General features: G+C 40.3%; 2 protein-coding genes across 4 annotated transcripts in view; one reads left to right on the forward strand and one right to left on the reverse strand.

Moving 5' to 3' along the window:
- The window catches only part of POU2F1 (POU class 2 homeobox 1), a 488,200-nt gene that overhangs the window by 460,937 nt on the left and 8,144 nt on the right, over window positions 1-19,119 (forward strand). The window contains exons 17-18 of the mRNA XM_033941614.1: window positions 5,737-5,791; window positions 9,636-9,784. The gene's annotated coding sequence lies outside the window, so the exon portion shown is untranslated. The remainder of the gene's footprint in view (window positions 1-5,736; window positions 5,792-9,635; window positions 9,785-19,119) is intronic.
- Window positions 8,503-19,119, reverse strand: part of CD247 (CD247 molecule) — a 170,715-nt gene continuing 160,098 nt past the window's right edge. For all 3 annotated transcript variants that reach the window (XM_033941618.1, XM_033941619.1, XM_033941620.1), the window contains exons 7-8: window positions 14,647-14,688; window positions 8,503-9,720 (exon numbers count right to left, since the gene is read on the reverse strand). In XM_033941618.1, coding sequence (XP_033797509.1) covers window positions 9,655-9,720; window positions 14,647-14,688 — 108 coding nt within the window. In that variant the 3' untranslated portion in view covers window positions 8,503-9,654. The remainder of the gene's footprint in view (window positions 9,721-14,646; window positions 14,689-19,119) is intronic.

Raw genomic sequence — 19,119 nt, forward strand, 5'->3', positions numbered from 1 at the left:
ATTATGCCTCTCCACATCTCTGGCAAATGAAATGATAGAAAGAAGTGGTTTGTTGCATTTGAATCAGCATCTTATTGATTACTTAGCTGAATATCTCAGTTTCTAAGACTTAGCAACATAGAAACATGATGGCAGATAAAGGCCTGTTCAGTCTGCTCATCCACAGTAGCCATTATCTCTTCCTCTCTCTAAGAGATCCCATGTTTTCTTGAAGTCAGACACAGTCTCTATCACCACCACATTTTCCGGGAGACTGTTCTATGCATCTACCACCCTTTCTGTAAAAAAGTATTTCTTTAGGTTACTCCTGAGCCTATCACCTCTTAACTTCATCCTATGCCCTCTCATTCCAGAGCTTCCTTTCAAATGAAAGAGACTTGACTCATGCGCATTTATGCCACTAGTAGGTATTTAAATGTCTCTATCATATCTCCCCTCCCACCCTTCTGTCCCCATATGCCTTATAACGAAGACCACACACCATTTTATTAGCCTTCCTCTAGGTCAGCTCCATCCTTTTTATATCTTTTTGAAGGTGTGGTCTCCAGAATTGTACACAATATTCTAAATGAGGTCTCACCAGAGTCTTATACAGGGGTATCATTACCTCCTTTTTCCTAATGGCCATATCTCTTCCTATACTCCCTAGCATCCTAGCTTTCACCATCACCTTTTCAACCTGTTTGGCCACCTTAAGATCATCACATACAATCACATCCAAATCCCGCTTTTCTGCATGCACTTAAGTTCTTCATCCCCTAAACTGTACCATTCCTTTGAGTTTTTGCAGCCCAAATGCACGACCTTGCATTTCTTAATATTAAATTTTAGCTGCCAAATTTCAAACCATTCTTTAAGCTTCGCCAGGTCTTTCTTCATGTTATTCATTATATTGCAGATTTTGGTATCATCCTCAAAGAGGTAAATCTTACCTGACAGCCCTTCAGCAATATCGCTTAAAAAATGTTAAAAACAACAAGCTTAAGAACAGAACCTTGAGGCACACCACTGGTAACCTCCATTTCCTCAGAGCAATCTCCATAGACCACTACCCTCTGTCATCTTCCAATCAACCAGTTCTTGACCAAGCCCATCTCTTTGGGGCCCATCCCAAGGGTACTCAGTTTATTTATTAGACATCTGTGTGGAACACTATCAAAAGCTTTGCTAAAATCTAAATATATCACATCTAGTGCACTCCCTCTATCCAATTCTCTGGTCACCCAGTCTAAGACATTGGTCAGATTTGTCTGACAAGACCTACCTCTAATGAATCCATGTTGATTCTGGTCCTGTAATCCACCAGATTCCAGAAACTTCACTATTCTCTGTTTTAAAAGCATTTCTATTAATTTGCTTACCACAGAAGCCAGACTTACCAGCCTGTAATTCACTACTTCTTCCTTACTTCCACTTTTGTGTAGAAGGACCACATCTACCCTTCTCCAGACCTCCAGTACCACTCCTGACTCTAGAGAATCTTTGAAAAGGTCAGTCTGCCAAGCTACCAGAGCTACTGGAACTTCCCCAAGTTCCTTCAGCACCCTTGGATGTACACTATCCAGCCCCATTGCTTCGTATACCTTTAATTTAGCTAGCTCCTCACAAGCACAACCCTCTGAAAACAATCAGGGTTTACCACTTTTCCATCCCTATTCGCGTTTGTCTTCTGTGGTCCCGCTCCTGGTGGTTCAGCTGTGAACACAACAGAAATATTTGTTAAGCAATTCAGCCTTTTCGTTATCAGGTTCTACATATTTCTCCCCTTCACCTTTGAGTCTCACAATGCCATTTTTGTACTTCTTCCTATCACTGATACATCTTTAAAAAGTCTTGTCTCCCTGTTTTACCATGTCAGCTGTTTTTTCTTCCATTTATATCCTGACTACTCAACAAGCCTCTCTTAACTTTTCTAGATATTTTTGCTTATCTTCCTCTTTCTGTGTTCTTTTGAAGTTTATGAAAGCTAACCTCTTATTCCTTATCTTCTCAGTTACTACTTATAAGAACCAAAGCAGCCTTATTTTCCTCTTACTTTTACTTACTTGCTTCACAAAAAGATTTGTCACCCTTACAATAACTCCTTTCAGTTTTGCTCACTGCATTTCTACTCTTTCCAGACATTCCCATCCAAACAACAATTCATTGACATGATACTCCATCCGAACAAAGTTAGTTGTTTGGGTTTTTTTTTGTCTAGAACCTTTACTTTTGAATGAACCCTCTCTATACCCGTCTTAATATTAAACCATACCATGCAGTGATCACTGGATGCCAGAAACACTTTCCCCATTTGTAAGCACTAAGTCCAGTGTGGGTTTCATTACCAACTGCTGGAACAATTCTTGTAGAGAATCCAGGATCTCCCTTCTTCTAGAAGACCGCGCAATAGGGGTACCCCTATCAACATCCGGCATGTTAAAATCACCTATTAGTAAAACTTCCCCTTTCTTATTCTGAATGTCTACTAGTAAATCTCTGTCTACTTCCATCTGTGAAGGAGGCCTGTATATCACACCAATGTAAATATATTTACCAATCCCTCTTTCCAAATTCCAGATCTGCAGTGCCTCTTCCTTGCCCTGCAGATCCGGCAATTGTGTGACTTTAATATTTTCTTTTAACATATAATGCTACTCCCCCTCCTTTTCTTCCTATCCTTTCTTTCCTGAACAGATTGTAGCCTGTATAACATGGTTCTCTATTAACAATGTCTCCATGATCGCCATTATATCCAACTCATCTTCTTCCATTACAGCTTCTAGATCTAGAATCTTGTTTCCCATACTTCGAGCATTAGTATATATTGCTTTCCAGATATTGCCCCCTTTTCCCATCCTTGTAGAGGTATTCAGTGATTTACTTACCTGAGAGCTTATACTCACCTGGGGACTTTGATCACCCTGCCCCTTCACTTCTAGTTTAAAGCCTTCCCAAAGACACTTCTTCCCTTCTTTGATAGATGCATACCATCCTTGCTCAGCAGCCCTTGGAAAATCATCCCATGGTCCAGGAAGCCAAAACGCTCTAGACAACACCATCCACTTAGCCATGCATTCATCTCCAGGATGCGAGCTTCTCTGTCAACAGGGAGGATGGACAAGAATACTACTTGTGCACCTGACTGCTTCACCTTCTCTCCCAGAGCCACAAAGTCATTTTTGATATGTTCGCAGGAGTACCTGGCAGTATCATTACTGCCAATGTGGATGAGCAGCATTGGATAATAGTCATTAGGCTTGATGAATCTTAGCAAGCTCTCCTTAACATCTTGGATTTTGGCACCAGGCAGACAGCATACCTCCCAGGACATCCTGTCTAATCTGCAGATGGATGCTTCTTTACCCCTCGGGATTCGCTAACCACCACTACCTTATGCCTCCTAATGGACACGGATCCAGTAATTTTGAGGATTTCAAGCTTGGTTCTTTTTCTTGGATTATGACACAAATATGTACATACTAAGAGGTTCATAATCAAAACTGATATTTGTCTAAAAACTCACCCAAATCGGTACATGGGTTTTTATATGTATCCAGAGATTTTTAGGCTTCTGAATGCCGCTGTGCCCCCAGAGATTAAAGGGGCCTTTTTGGATGAGTGGTTGGGGCGGGAGGTGGGCGGGATGTAGGCCACCCTAGATTTAGTCCTGCAATCGAAAGTTTAACAAGACTGCCTAGACGGAACATATACGTTGTGACTTAGGCAATCTAAAAAAAAAAAAAAAAAAAGGTATAAATGCCCAGAAGGTATCCAAAGTGGCCAGATGACTACTGCAGACACAAAGTACAGACCCCCACATACTCCCCCAGTGATCACTGCCCCCCCACACACACACATACATACACACCACCACCATAAAAATCTGAATAAAAATGTACATACCTGCCTCCGGAACATCAGCACCTGGCATAGGAAAACCTAGTAGAGCTGCACAGAGGTGGTTTAAGTAGTCTGGGGGTGGGCTAGTGAACCACAGAGAGGAGGACATGGGCCCATAAGCCACTCTAACCACTGCATTCATGGTGGAAAATATGAGCCCATCCAACCCCTCCAAACCTTCCTGTACTGCCAAATAGGTGCCACCTGCAGTCATAAGGGCTATTGGGTTTATAGACAGGTGGGTATAATGGGTTTTGGAGGGTTCACCATGTCCTGTAAGGGAGTTGTGGTGAGATGTTTATTTGTCACCCTTTTGGTGAAGTTCACAGCAGTGCCCTGTAAGGTGCCCCACTACTCTGTTGCCATGTCTGGGTGGCCAGTCCTTTACTTTGCTGGCCCCTCCCATGTCCCAAAGGTCTTATTCTGGGCGTTTGGGACTTGGACAATGTTTTGAACAAGAATATGGTATAAAGATAGATGACTTGGCGGTCAACTTCTGGACGTATAAGTAGATGATTTTTGAAAAAAATTTTGGGAAGTATTTTTCGAGAATGGACTTTGGACGCTACCATTTTAGGGCGACTAGCACCTTAGGCCCAAAACGGACTTAGATGGGTTTTTTATATTATTCCCCTCCATATATTTTGTAAAGATATTAGACTGTTGGTATATCCATAAACACCAAAGTCAGCAAGGTCTCAGGCTGTCATTGCATGTTATTTCAGAAATCATACATCCATATATAAATAGTAAATTCCAAAGGAAATTTATCAATAATCTCTAGAGAGAGATGCCATCAAAATCTCAGGGTTTCTTTGGAATTTAGTTTGTATTTGTATGTGCAATGATATATGATTCCTGACTTTGGCATCTCAATATATACAGTATATATCAGTAGAATTTTGTATAAATTGATATCTTGTTTGGAATTTGTACTTTCTGAGGCTAGCTATAGCATTTAGTATATGTTATAGTTCATCTGTTTAGATTTTATGTATATTATTGATTTTATGTATATTATTGATTTGTATGTATGATTTTTTTGTATGTGTTTATGGTTGTTTTTAGTATGTGTTTTATGTTGTATTCTTGTTCATTACTGCAAGCAGAGGACAAGCAACCCCAAAATGTCATTAATTAATTAAGTCTCGGTTGAATTGAGACAGTTTTTGTAGCACTTCAAGCTAAGTAAATCATGAGGGCATTGTGCTATTGGTCCTTGAGACTTCTGAGGGCTCTGGAAAAAAAAAAACCCAAGGATATAAAACCTATGGCCTTTTCTGAGATTTCTGATATGAGCATAATTCAAAGAGGTGAGCTTTGCTTAGAAATGGGAAGTACTAGGCAGCTCTCCTTTTTACCAGCAAAATATGGATCAGAATTTAAGATAGGTTTAAGACTACTATAGAAATAGTAACAAGTTCATCACTGTACAATGTCTTACTTACATATGTCTAGATCAGTGGTCTCAAACCTGCGGCCTGGGGGCCACATGCAGCCCGCCAGGTACTATTTTGAGGCCCTGGGTATGTTTATCATAATCACAAAAGTAAAATAAAACAGTTTCTTGATCATATGTCTCCTTAGCTATAAATGACAATATTATTATTAAGACTTAGCCAAAAGGAAAGATTTATAAACTATAAAGAGTTTTAACTCATGCAAAATTGTCATTTCTTTAATAAGACATTAACTATTTTTTCTGCTGCCCTCCAAGTACCTATAGATCCAAAATGTGGCCCTGCAAAGAGTTTGAGTTGGAGACCACTGGTCTAGATTATGTTAGACAAGGTTATTTTATCTGAGATACATCATTTTGAAATAATTTCTAAAGATAATCATTTGTATTTATAGGCGAAGGAAACATCATTTTTATAGTGGAAATGAAGTTCTTTTGGCCTCTTACAGGGTGAGTAGTTATCAAAATTAACCACTTAGATTTGTATTGATCTTTTTATTCGTCCAGGTATACCAAAATAAAATTAAAGAAGGTACATGTTTGCCCTCATCCTCCCTGAAATTTCTCTCACAGTAAGGAAAAATATGTAGGAGCATTCTGTGAAACTAAGGACTCCTTTTACTAAGGCGCACTAGTGGTTTTAGCGCGTGCAACAATACCACACACGTTAACGCCTCCATAGAGCTTGCATTAGTATTTTTCATTTAGCGCATGGTTAGCGTGTGCTAAAAACGCTAACGCACCTTAGTAAAAGGAGCCCTATATCATTGAGCTGTTTTGTTTGGGAGGTTTTTTTTTTTTTTTTTTTGGGGGGGGGGTAGATCCTACCTGGAAAACTATTGTGGCCAGTGCTATCCTGACTTTTTTTAACTAGATGGCAGTAGACAAAAGTGCAGCTTTTATGTTTTCTACCTTACATACACAAGCAGTCAAATTCAAGGTCTTTATTTTTAATGAGAGATGTATAAATTCTGTTAAGCCAGGGGGTCCTGGCTTGTATTAAGAACTGAATAATACAGTGCAAGGTTCAGAAAATGGAAATGAGGGTTTTATAATAATTAAGAATTTCTTATGATACAACCCATAATAAAAGAAAAAGGGACAGGGCTAGCTGAGAGAGCAAATTTACTAAACAAAGGAGGAGGCGGCAACAAGGTGGTAATTCTTAAAAGGTTACTAAAATTAGGCACTGGCTTGATGAATGCTAAGCATGTATGCTATATAGCACAGTTACTTACCATAACGGGTATTATCCGAGGACAGCAGGCAGATATTCTCACTAATGGATGATGTCATCTACATAGCCTGGTACGGACAGTTTGATAAGTGAACTGTCACTTTAAGTTGTAGACTTCAATCATTTCTTCCCTCAGCCGTCTCTTTTTCAAGCTGAAGATCCCTAACCGTTTTAGTCTTTCCTCATACGAGAGGAGTTCATCCCATTTATCATCTTGGTCGCTCTTCCTTTCCTAGCGCCACTATATCTTTTTTGCGATAAGGAGACCAGAATTGAACGCAGTACTCCAGATGAGGTTGCACCATGGAGCGAAACAGGGACATTATAGCATTCTTAGTCTTGTTAACTATCCCTTTTAAAATAATTCCTAGCATCCTGTTTACTTTTTTGGCCGCTACCACACATTGAGCGGAAGGTTTCATCATATTGTCTACGATGACACCCAGATCCTTTTCTTGGGCGCTAACCTCCAAGGTGGACCCTAGCATCTGGTAACTGTGATTCAGGTTATTCTTTCCAATGTGCATCACTTTGCATTTGTCCACATTAAATTTCATCTGCCACTTGGATGTCCAGTCTTCCAATTTTCTAAGGTCCACCTGCAATTTTTCACAATCCGCATGCGTTTTATCAACTTTGAATAGTTTAGTGTCATCTGAAAATTTAATCATCTCACTCGTTCCAATTTCTAGATCATTTATAAATCAGTTAAATAGCACTGGTCCCAGTACAGACCCCTGCAGCACTCCACTGTTTACTCTCCTCCATTGAGAAAAATGACCATTTAACCCTACCCTCTGTTTTCTATCTGATAACCAATTCCTAATCCACAACTGAACTTTGCCACCTATCCCATGACTCTTTAATTTTCTCAGGAGCCTCTCTTGAGGAACTTTATCAAAAGCTTTCTGAAAATCTAGATACACTTTATTAACTGGCTCACCTTTATTCACATGTTTATTCACACCTTCAAAGAAGTCAAGCAAATTGGTGAGGCAAGATCTCCTCGGCTGAACTCATGCTGACTCCATCTCATTAAATCACATTTGTCTGTGTTCCACAATTTTTTTTTTAATAATTGTTTCCACCATTTTGCCTGGCACTGAAGTGAGGCTTACTGGTCTGTAATTTCCCGGATCTCCCCTAGAGCCCTTTTTAAAAATCAGTGTAACATTGGCCACCCTCCAATCTTCAGGTACTACAGACAATTTTAGTGACAGGTTACAGATCACTACCAGCAGGTCAGCAATTTCATGTTTGAGTTCTTTTAGTACCTTGGGGCGTATACCAGGTGATTTATCATTTTTTAAATTGTCGATTTGACTTAGTACAAATTCTAGATTCACCGAGATTTCTTTCAGTTCCTCCACATCATCACCCTTGAAAACCATTTCCGGTTCAGGTAAATCTCTTACATCTTCTTCCGTAAGGACCGAAGCAAAGAATTCATTCAGTCTTTCCGGTATGGCCTTATCCTCCCTGAGTACCCCCTTTTGCTCCTTGATAGTCCCACAGATTCCCTCACAGGTTTTCTGCTTCTGATGTACCTAAAAAAATTGTTATAAGTTTTTGCCTCTTTTACAAGTTTCTCTTCATATTCTATCTTAGCTGTCTTTATCAATGCTTTGTATATAACTTACCAGTGCTTGTGTTTCTTCTTATTTTCTTCATTCAGATCCTTTTTCCATTCTTTAAAGAATGTTTTTTAGCTCTAATAGCCTCTTTCATTTCACATTTTAACCATGCCGGCTCTCATTTCCTCTTCTTTCCATCTTTGCTGATACATGGACTCCGCGGAAAACAAAGAACTGAAGGGCTCGGGCTGGTGTCGGGCGGGAAGGTACTTGCACATGCGCGGTGCAGGCAGTTGCAGAGTTTTTCAACTTAAAGTGACAGTTCACTTGTCAAACTGTCCGTACCAGGCTCCGTGGATGATGTCACCCATATGTGAGAACATGCTGCCTGCTTGTCCTAGGATAATGCAAATTACACATGTATTGCCTTTATAGAATGCTAGCATAAGTTATAACTTACATGCTTATTTTAGATACAAGCGCTTATACTAGCTTAAAGGCTGGTTTAAATGCTTACAACCAACTGCTGTCAGACAGCATGCAACTTACAGCATTTTGTTACCCATGCATATAAGTGCTAGGCATGCCTCGATCTGCTCATGTCACTCCCAGTTCAACGCCCCTTAGCAGTTTTGCACACGCTATTTGTAGAATTCCAGCTAAGTGCAGTTATGCACATAACTGCAAATTAGTGCCAATTATAGCCAATAATTGATTGATAAGGTCAATTAACAACTAATTATTAAATTGTTACACTTGTCACTGATACTATTCTATAATTTACGCATGCAACTTTGCGTGCTAAGCATAAAATTGTGCCCACAAGTTTATAGAATTATGGGGGCTAGTGGATCATAAATTTCTTTCCCAGTACAGGACATCCACCTTTCTGCTTACTATCCAGATAATAGCACAGAGCATCTGTAGCAAGAAGACACATACAGCCTTATTGCTCTCTTTCTAAATGCAACCCTTGTTTTAAAACAACTTCTAAAAATTTACTATTTGGGACTCACTTTCCAACTTTAGCAAAATTAGAACCCATCAAAAAATAGAATGAGTTAAGAATCTATATTGAAAGTATTTTGTTTTCGTTTAGAAAGCGCCACTCTGCAGTAAATATGACCCTACGTTGTGCTTTGTACTTTTGATTTTCTGGCTGAGTGAATACACAGTGGTTCCATCTTGGAGTTCACAGAGTGGAGCTTCTGCTGTAAGGGTCAAGCTTATATCCCAAGTATATATTAAAATAAAAATCTGTGAATGCATAATCATAATATGGTTCTTTAAAATGCAGAACTTATATACACGCTTCTAGAGCTAAAGTATTAAACTAGTCAAAAGAAAATATAATTAAATTAGGAATTCTATTGTTAACTTATTTTTTGGAAATGGGAGCAGGTGTCATTTGTTCTTAAATATAATCTTGCTTTGATGGAAGAAATGCATTTGGTTCTAATTGCTTTCATCCTGCCTTCTTAAGTCCAACAGTGGTAATCATCTTAGCGAGGAGGCAGTGGTTGCATCTGAAGGGCATCATAAGTATCCTTGGTCGCAGAGCTCAATCCCTGAAAGAAACAAATGGAAGAAGATGAAGAGTCGGGCATTCAGCTCTTCACTTGTTGGTATTAGGTGAGCACCATTAAGATTTAATAAGTGGATAGAAGGTAGCAGTACCGGCAAGTGCTCAGCTGTCAGTATCAGTTATAACCCAGAACTATAGGTGGGGTAGTCAAAAAGGTAAGAGTACTAGGAGAGACGTAGCAATGACATAAGATGATGGTTTTCAGAATATCAATAGTGAATATCAAATCAGAAAGGAGCCCCACTATGTGATACAAGACATATGAGGAGAGACTGGAAGCCCTGAATATGTATACCCTAGAGGAAAGGAGAGACAGGGGAGATATGATTCAGACGTTCAAATACTTAAAGGGTATTAACGTAGAACAAAATCTTTTCCAGAGAAAGGAAAATGGTAAAACCAGAGGACATCATTTGAGGTTGAGGGGTGGTAGATTCAGGGGCAATGTTAGGAAATTCTACTTTACGGAGAGGGTGGTGGATGCCTGGAATGCGCTCCCGGGAGAGGTGGTGGAGAGTAAAACTGTGACTGAGTTCAAAGAAGCGTGGGATGAACACAGAAGATTTAGAATCAGAAAATAATATTAAAGATTGAACTAGGCCAGTTACTGGGCAGACTTGTACGGTCTGTGTCTGTGTATGGCCGTTTGGAGGAGGATGGGCAGGGGAGGGCTTCAATGGCTGGGAGGGTGTAGATGGGCTGGAGTAAGTCTTAACAGAGATTTCGGCAGTTGGAACCCAAGCACAGTACCGGGTAAAGCTTTGGATTCTCGCCCAGAAATAGCTAAGAAGAAAAAAAAAAAAAAAATTTTTAAATTGAATCAGGTTGGGCAGACTGGATGGACCATTCGGGTCTTTATCTGCCGTCATCTACTATGTTACTATGTTACTATATCTTTAGAATAGCAATTATTGTCCTTTGAAAATAGTTTGGTTATAAATAATATTATAAAATAAATGTAAAATTGCTTTTATTATTAAGAGGAAGAGACCTCAGAGAGATTTAATTATGGCTTATTCAAGCCTTTCAGCCTTTTCTCAATCTGGTTAAAGCCCATCTTTTTTTTTTTTTTTAATTCTTTACTCATTTTCAAACTTAGAATAAGTGTGACAAACGTTCAAACAAATTAACAATAAATACATCACTTAATAATCAGCAATGATACAAATCATAAACTCTTATCACCTCCCCTTCCCATCCTTTCCTAACATATGATAAAATATCTTGTAGAATATGTAATAATAAAAATAACCTCCCCCTCCCCCCTCACTACTAAACTTGTAAATTTAAGGGAAACAAACTCATCTAATCAGTACAATACTGTAATGGCTCCCACACATCCTGAAATTTCCTAAAACAACCCCGCTGTATTGCAATAAATCTCTCCATTTTATAAACATGACATAAAGAATTCCACCAAAAATTATAATTTAATCTACTCCAATCTTTCCAATTATATGTAATTTGTTAAATGGCAACACCAGTCATTATGAGTAATAATTTGTTATTTTTTGTAGAAATCTGACTTTTTGCTCCCATTGCCATACCAAATAACACAGTATCATATGATAATGCCACTGGGTTATCTAATAAACAATTAATTTGGTCCCAAATTGATTTCCAGAAATTCATAATAAATGGACAATAGAATAATAAATGATCTAAAGTCCCTGCTTCTAGATGACAATGCCAACATTTATTAGACTTAGACCTATCCAATTTTTGTAACCGAACAGGGGTCTATAACGCTCTATGTAACAGAAAAAACCAAGTTTGTCTCATAGATGCTGACACTGTACATCTTATCCTCCAAGACCAAATTCGTGGCCATTGAGATGCAGTAATTTGATGCTTAATCTCAATGCTCCAAATGTCTCTTAAATCAGTGTTTAATTTCTTTTTAATAAACCCATTTAATAATTTATACCACTGAACGGCCTGGTGACCCAAGAAGTCTGCCTGAAAACACAGGAACTCCATACTATATTGATTGTTAAGATTTTTCCAGTCAGGGAACCCCGCCTGAATGGCATGCTTCAGTTGCAACCATCTAAAACTTTCTGATTTATTAAGATTATATTTATGTTGCAACTGTGAAAATTCAAGCATTTTACCATTTGAAATAACGTTATCTAATATACGCATTCCTGCTATCATCCAATGCTTCCAGACGAGCCTTTCTCCGCCAATTTGAATCTTGGAGTTCACCCAAATAGATTGATTCGTAGATTTGTAAATTGGAATAGTTGTTAAATTACTTACGTATCGCAATGTTTTCCATGCATCAGCTAATATTCTATTATCTTTACTGTAACTAGGCAATTTGATACTGAGCACATGGCAAAGGCGTAATGGAGACATGAGTTGCCATTCCAACCACAACCAATCTGGGAGTTTTTCCATGAGCTCTGGGAGGACCCAATACATGCCCTGGCACAAAATATAGGCTTGATGATACCTATTAAAATTGGGAAAATTTACCCCTCCCTCTGAAATTGATCTTTGTAAAGATACCAAGGCCACTCTAGGAGTTTTACCCAGCCAAATAAATTTTAAATAATTTTTTATAAAAGGACCCTTGAAAATAAACCGGCAACATACCCATCTGATAACAAATCACAGGCAAAATCATCATCTTAATAGTTTGGACTCTCCCCCACCATGAAAGCCCATCTTTTTAAAAATGTTGAAATGTTTTTTCAAAACAAACTACTGAAAGTGCTTGCTATAAACCCAATGTCAGAAACAGACACAAAGAGCCTGATTCTATAAACTGTGCCTAAATCAGTAGGTGTCTATGGAAAACGATGCCTAACACATGTCAATCAAATTTAGGAGCCCTTTATAGAATCATGCCTACCAGCGCCTAAATCAAGTTAAACACCGGTAAGCATCTACAGCTTAAGCCACAATATATTAGGACAAGGTTTTTCTGGCCTAAAATACTGGCAGCTAATGCTTTTCATGCCCAAATTTCACTCCTAACCATTCCTACTTTTCATGTAGGCACCTTGCTAATTTCTGCGTGGATCTTAAAGTAATAATTTTTAATTGGATTTTGATGGCATTTTCAGTTGTCATACCAATTTTAAAAAAATTTAAGTTCTATGTGGAAATCAGCTAGGTGCCACCAATCTAGGTGACGTTTGTAGAATAGGGCCCACAGTGTATTCCTGTGGCTGAGAATACTATATACTTCTATAATTATAGTCACTTTTTTTAAACAAAGTATAAATTTATCTATTTAAAAAGTCTATTGTGAAAAAAATTTCAACCTTCTAAAAAAAAAAAAAGTTGGGGAGAGAAAGAAAGGCAGAAAGAAAGAGGAGTGCCAGGGGGAGAGAGAAATAAAGAGGGAGGCCATGGGGAGAGAGAAAGAAAGGCAGAAATAAAGAGGGGGGCCAGGGGGAGAGAGAAAGAAAGGCAGAAATAAAGAGGGGAGCCAGGGGGAGAGAGAAAGAAAGAGGGGGGGCAGGAGAAGAAAGAAGAAGGACCAGAGACTCATGAAATCACCAGACAAAAAGGTAGGAAAAATGATTTTATTTTCAACTTAGTGATCAAAATGTGTCCGTTTTGAGAATTTATATCTGCTGTCTATATTTTGCACTATGGCCCCCTTTTACTAAAACGCAATAGCGGTTTTTAGCACAGGGAGCCTATGAGCGTCGAGAGCAACGTGGGGCATTCAGCGCAGCTCCCTGCGCTAAAAACCGCTATCGCAGTTTAGTAAAAAGGGAGGGGGAATATTTGTCTATTTTTGTATAGTTGTTACTGAGGTGACATTGCGTAAAGTCATCTGCCTTGACCTCTTTGAAAACCCGCGGAATATAAATGATAATTAACATTTTCTCTGCGTACAGCGTGCTTTGTGTTTTTAAAATTTTATTGTTGGTAGATCATTTTGACTTGGCCACAAAGGTAAGGGGGAGGGAGGGAGGGGAGCTGCTGAAAGACATCTAGTAATCCTTGCAGGCTTGACTGTGCAGGGAATTATTTTTGTAAAATCATGTTTTGTTATGTGACTGGCATTATCTAGACTTTAATTTCTATGAATGAATAGAATGAAAATGATATAAAATTACTTGCTTGCGGGGACCGCGGGTTCCGGCTCACACAAGGAAGGAGGGGGTGAAAGGGAAAAAGTTTCTCTTCCTTGGAAATAGATTCTGAAGTGACCTCATCAAAGAAGACCAGCACCAAATGTACAAGAAATCCCTTAAATAATGTCAAAAGAGCCCAAAATAGAAAACTGCTACTGCCTTGAGACTCCATTATTGAAGGAATCAACTTGAAATCACAGAAGAGACAGGAAAAGGTTAAATGCCTCATGGAATCCTCAGGTACAAAACACAAACCAAATTGTGAATGAAATCAGAGCAGACAGTAAGAATTATAAAATTGATGTCATTATCCATCTGGAAAAAAAGGCGTACTAGAAATAATGCCTCAGCAATACAATTTTCAGAAGTTCTATTTGCTCATGGTAAGGGAGAAGAGAGACTGCTAGTGATGGTGGGGGGACTGATAGAAGATATGAAAGAAGGGTGGTAGAAAGGAACAGATGGTAAAGGAGGGAGGGAAGAGTGGTGGTGGAAAGGAATAGAACAGACATTGAAAGAGGGTAGAGAGGAACAGACCCTGAAAGGAAATGTGGAAGGCAGAGTGGGGAGAAGACGCTGGAAGGGAAGAAGACAGATGCCAGACTATGGGGGAGTGGAGGGAAGAAGATGGGTGCTAGACGGGGACGGTGACGGGGCGGTGAATGGGATGGCAGTGACGGGGCGGTGAAAGGGATGGCGGTGACGGTGACGGGGCGGTGAAGGGAACGGCGGTGACGGGGCGGTGCAGAGGATGGTGGGCTGGGGACAGATTTTTTCCCCGTGTCATTCTCTAATACCCACTACCTTACCTGATAGATACCATCATTCCCTTTGCCTCGCCGTCTCTGCTTCTGAAAATAGAAAAAAAACATCACTTTTCAGATTTAACCTGCATCTCCACTTCTTCACTCAGTGATCTTATTTTTGCACAGAACTGACCATTTATGTAAAACTGTAAAGTTAAATCTAGATAAGTCAAAACGGTACTAATTCTGTTCTTCAGGTTTAATTATAAAGTGATCAGATGATCAGTTTCAAGAATTATGTATATTGCAAGCATTAAATAATGGGCCTATCATGATTGTTTTTAGAAACAGGCTGGGTTAAGGAACTCGATAAAGTAAGCAAACAGCAAGCATTCCATGAAAACTAGAGTATAATAAATAATGACCAAAAATCCTAGAAGAACCATAATTGGAAGATTCATGTTTCAGTATAGAATTGTCCAGTCTAAAATGTGGTAGAACAGTTCTACATATTGAGGCAACCGTTTAGGCTTCTAGTATGACTTGTACCAAATGACCAACTGATGACAGATTTGGACAAGTACTGCACAAACAAATGACACCTGGAGAAAGAAAATTAGGATCTATATTTACAAAGGGGGGTTTGTCCCTGCCCCAAAGCTACATGAAGACCCTGATTTACAAACACTTTTTTCCCCTTCTTAAATCTGGCTTCAGGTAGTGTTTTCTATAAATTCTTTATCTTGAACCAAACATTTCAAATATCAGGATGAGCAGTTTTTGCCTGTTGGTCATTGCTGATGTGTCTGAGCAGAATTTGAATCACAAGAGAGATAAACAACCCTTAAACTAGCATTGCCCTAGCTTTAATCAAATATCAACCATTTTAAGAATTGAAAAGCCAAACAACCCCATATTCTATTTATTTTTTGTAAAACAGTCCCTAGCAGATTGTAAAGAACATAAATAATAAATCAATCCAATTACCAGATAAAATAACTATAAAGCACAATAAAAGAGATAAGTAGGTTAAAACTTGCTAACAAAAACAAAATACGAGTAGTAGTAGATCAAGCTAAAGTCCACCTCACTTTGTTTCTTTTGACCCAAATAAGGCAGACGCTACTATTAACAAACACATGCTGGCTAGCAGTTTGTATTTCCTTCACTTTTGCTCAGGCAGGTTTGATTCTTGAGGGTCATTTTGCAGCTCACAATGTTAGACCTATGGCAGCATCAGTAGCCTACTTGAGATCAAACTCCATGGAAGAATTTGCAAAGCTGCTGCAACATGGACATCTAGTCATACATTTTCAGCCTTATTAGTGTTTGGAAAATGATTCCAAATGTGATATTAGGTTTAGCCGGTCATTCCTCTACAGTATCTATATCTGAATTGGCCACTGTTGTAAATAAAATACTGGGCTGAAGGTAGGCCTGCAATGGGTCCAGGGAGTTGGAGGGAGCGGGATGGTACAGAGTAATGCTGCCCGATTCAGGAAAAAAAATTTGATTTGATTCAGCCTATTGAATCGATTTTTCGATTCGATTTTCCTGCCCAATTGGATGTTTTTTTCAAACATCCTGCTGGGTTTATTTTATAGCCTCTTCACCCTTTTATAGCCTTTTCACCCCCCTTTGCCCTCTCCTCCCCACACTAGCGCTGTGGTTTAAACAAAATAAACAAAAAATACTTTTCCTCTCTGTTAAATCCTAGCTCACGTTCATGGTCCAACACCAGTTCTGACAGGATACAGATTTCAAATCTGACATATTGTAATCACAAAACTGAAAATAAAATTATTTTTTCTACCTTTTGTTGCTTGGTCATTATTCAAATCATGTTGGTTCCAGACTCTGGTTGTCTTCTGATAATTCACTTGCCAGGGTCTGCTGCCCATTTGTCGTTTCCTTCTTTCTCCGTGCTAACCATCCATCTTTCTTCTCTGTTCTCCCCTTCCCCGGAGGTCTGACATATTTCCTTTTTTCGTCTCCATCCCTGAAGCTGCAGCAATGGACCCCACCATCCCCAGATCCATTCTCTCCTTTTCTCAACTACCCTTTCATCCAGAATCTCTCCCTCCTTCCCCACCACTCCAGAGTCCACCGTCTCTCCCTTTCCAACTACTCTCCTATCCAGTATCTGTATCCCCCCTCCACACCATCCCTTGTATCCAACTTCTGTGACTTATGGGACCGTGGCAGAGGGAACGTGCTGCGGAGGCTATGGTAGCCTACTAGGATCACTACAGCCGACCAGCAATCCTCTGCAGGCTGCTTTGAAGGTGAGACTGGGAATCCAGGAGAGAGATGGTGACAATGAGATGGAGGGAACAGGGTATTTTCTCACGGGAAAATTGAATTACCCTGCGGGCCTGTGTTTAACACCCGTGCAATTGGAATATTGATGTTGTACTGTTCACTAAAATGTTTACAATGCTGTGGTGAGAGGGAATAGTGAACATGATGTGTGTGCTGCCTAGATTCTTATGTAGTATGCAAAATAATGCTGTTGCTTCCTGGTGCTAAAGCCCAGCCCTGCCAGCAGAAGTGCTACTTTGGTGCCTTCTCAGTACTCCTGGTTGGTGGCACTGGTATGTATTTTTCAAGGACCATCATGCACCACCCCCTCCCAAGCATGCTTGACTTTCACGCATTCACAAAAACTGACCATACAAGGTGTGTGTGGTAGAGAGAGAGAGTTATGGCGACAGCCCATGGAAAGTGATGCCAACTGCTAGCTTTGGGGAGCCTCTGGCTGTTGGCCCCAGGAGGAGAACCTCTTCAGCTGTTGAGGTCACTGGGGGGAAGGAGGGGTAGGAGGGTATAGAGATCAGGGAAGAAGCCAAAGCCCAATTTTGTGTCCACTTACTGTGGGCTTAAGGCCCCTCAAAAATAAAGGTCTGGCTTAAGCCACTTTAAATACTTAAAAAAAAAAAAAAAAAGAATAAGGGGCAGACTAAGAAATTATTTCCTTTTGAAACAGCTAGAAACACAGGTCCAAAAACAGATTACTGGAACCCCCACCCCCGAAACAAACCAAAACATGGCAAAACACCGCTAGACCAGAAAACCAAAAAGAAACCCATACCACCCCACAAAGATCATCCTAAATCCCCACTGCCACTTCTCCGCCTATCCCGAGCCAGCTGAGTCCTCCCTCCACCAATCACTCGAGGTTCAGTTGTAAGCAACAGACTGACGAGTCACCCTCTGGAAGATTCTTCCTGTCACTTTGCCCCGCCTCCCTCTCCCTCCCTATTGGCAAGCAACGGCAGAGGGGGAAGTTTGCCGAGTCTTTTTACAGTAATAATAGAATGCTGAGGTTGCTGCGAGTAGCTCCGGGTGCAAAATGAAGAAGAGACCGAGGAAGTGCAGTAGCAGAGGAAGGGAGCCAGGCTGCAAGATGGAAGGAGTAGCGCTCTAACAGGGCCAGGGAAAGGAGCTTCTATGCTGCCCAGTTCGGGGGGGAATCCATTACTGGTTTCCTGAGGGGATCCCAGGTTCTGATTCTCCAGAGCTACTTACTGGCTCCCCTCTATCCTTTACACTAGGGTGAATCTGTGCCCACAATGTAGCACTTCACCTGTGTGTGTCTTCAACTCGGATCAGAGGCTAAGGTAAAACCGGAGATCCACTATCAGCTCCAGGCCCTCCCCCATCAGCCTCCTGATTCGATGACCAACCCTCCTCCTGCCTTCAGGTATTCTAAAGCAGGAGCTGCAGTGGACTGCCAGCAAAAGGCAGTGCTACCACTCCTTAAGGCAGGAGGAGGATTGGTCACCGAATCGGGAGGCCGATTTTTTTTCTAAAAACGAATCGATTCGAATCGATTCACTCAAAGTGAATCGGGCAGCACTTGTACAGAGCCAGTCAGGACAGGAAGGGATCACTCCTGTCCTGGCTCACCGCTGGACCACCAGGGTTTAAGGTAGACCTGGGGGAGGCCTGCAATGGGTCCGAGAGGGTGTGGGATGGTGCAGATCCGGCAGGGACAGGGAGGGATTGCTCCTGTCCCAACTCACCAGTGGACTACCAAGACTTAAGGTAGGCCCAGGGAGAGGCCTGTGTTGCACTAGAAGAACCATTGGTCTGACCCTGTATGGCTGTTCATATATTCTATCTTTGGTGATTAGAATCATGAAAATAAGGACCAATAAACTTAATGTAATGTATCTTTGACAGCTTTTGAGATTCTTTCTTCACCAGATCAGTGAAGAAAGAATCCTGGACTCTCCTGGACTACTGCAACATCGTCTACCTGAGTATCCCAAAAAGAAAAACAGTACAAAAATTAAGAATAGTGCAAAACACTGCAGTCCGCTTGATCTTCGGACTGAGGAAAAAAGACCATGTTAGCCCCTACTACAAAAAATTACACTGGTTACCAATGGAGGCGCGAATACTGTTCAAGTTTGCTTGTATCTGTTTCAAATAGGTCTGGGGACTAGCACCTTCCTACCTGCTACCAAACTTCACGCTACAGAACCCCACACGAACAACCAGAAACCGAAACACCTTTACATACCCAAAGAT

Source organism: Geotrypetes seraphini, chromosome 4, assembly GCF_902459505.1.
Source record: "Geotrypetes seraphini chromosome 4, aGeoSer1.1, whole genome shotgun sequence".
In the NCBI taxonomy this organism is placed as follows: Eukaryota; Metazoa; Chordata; class Amphibia; order Gymnophiona; family Dermophiidae; genus Geotrypetes; species Geotrypetes seraphini.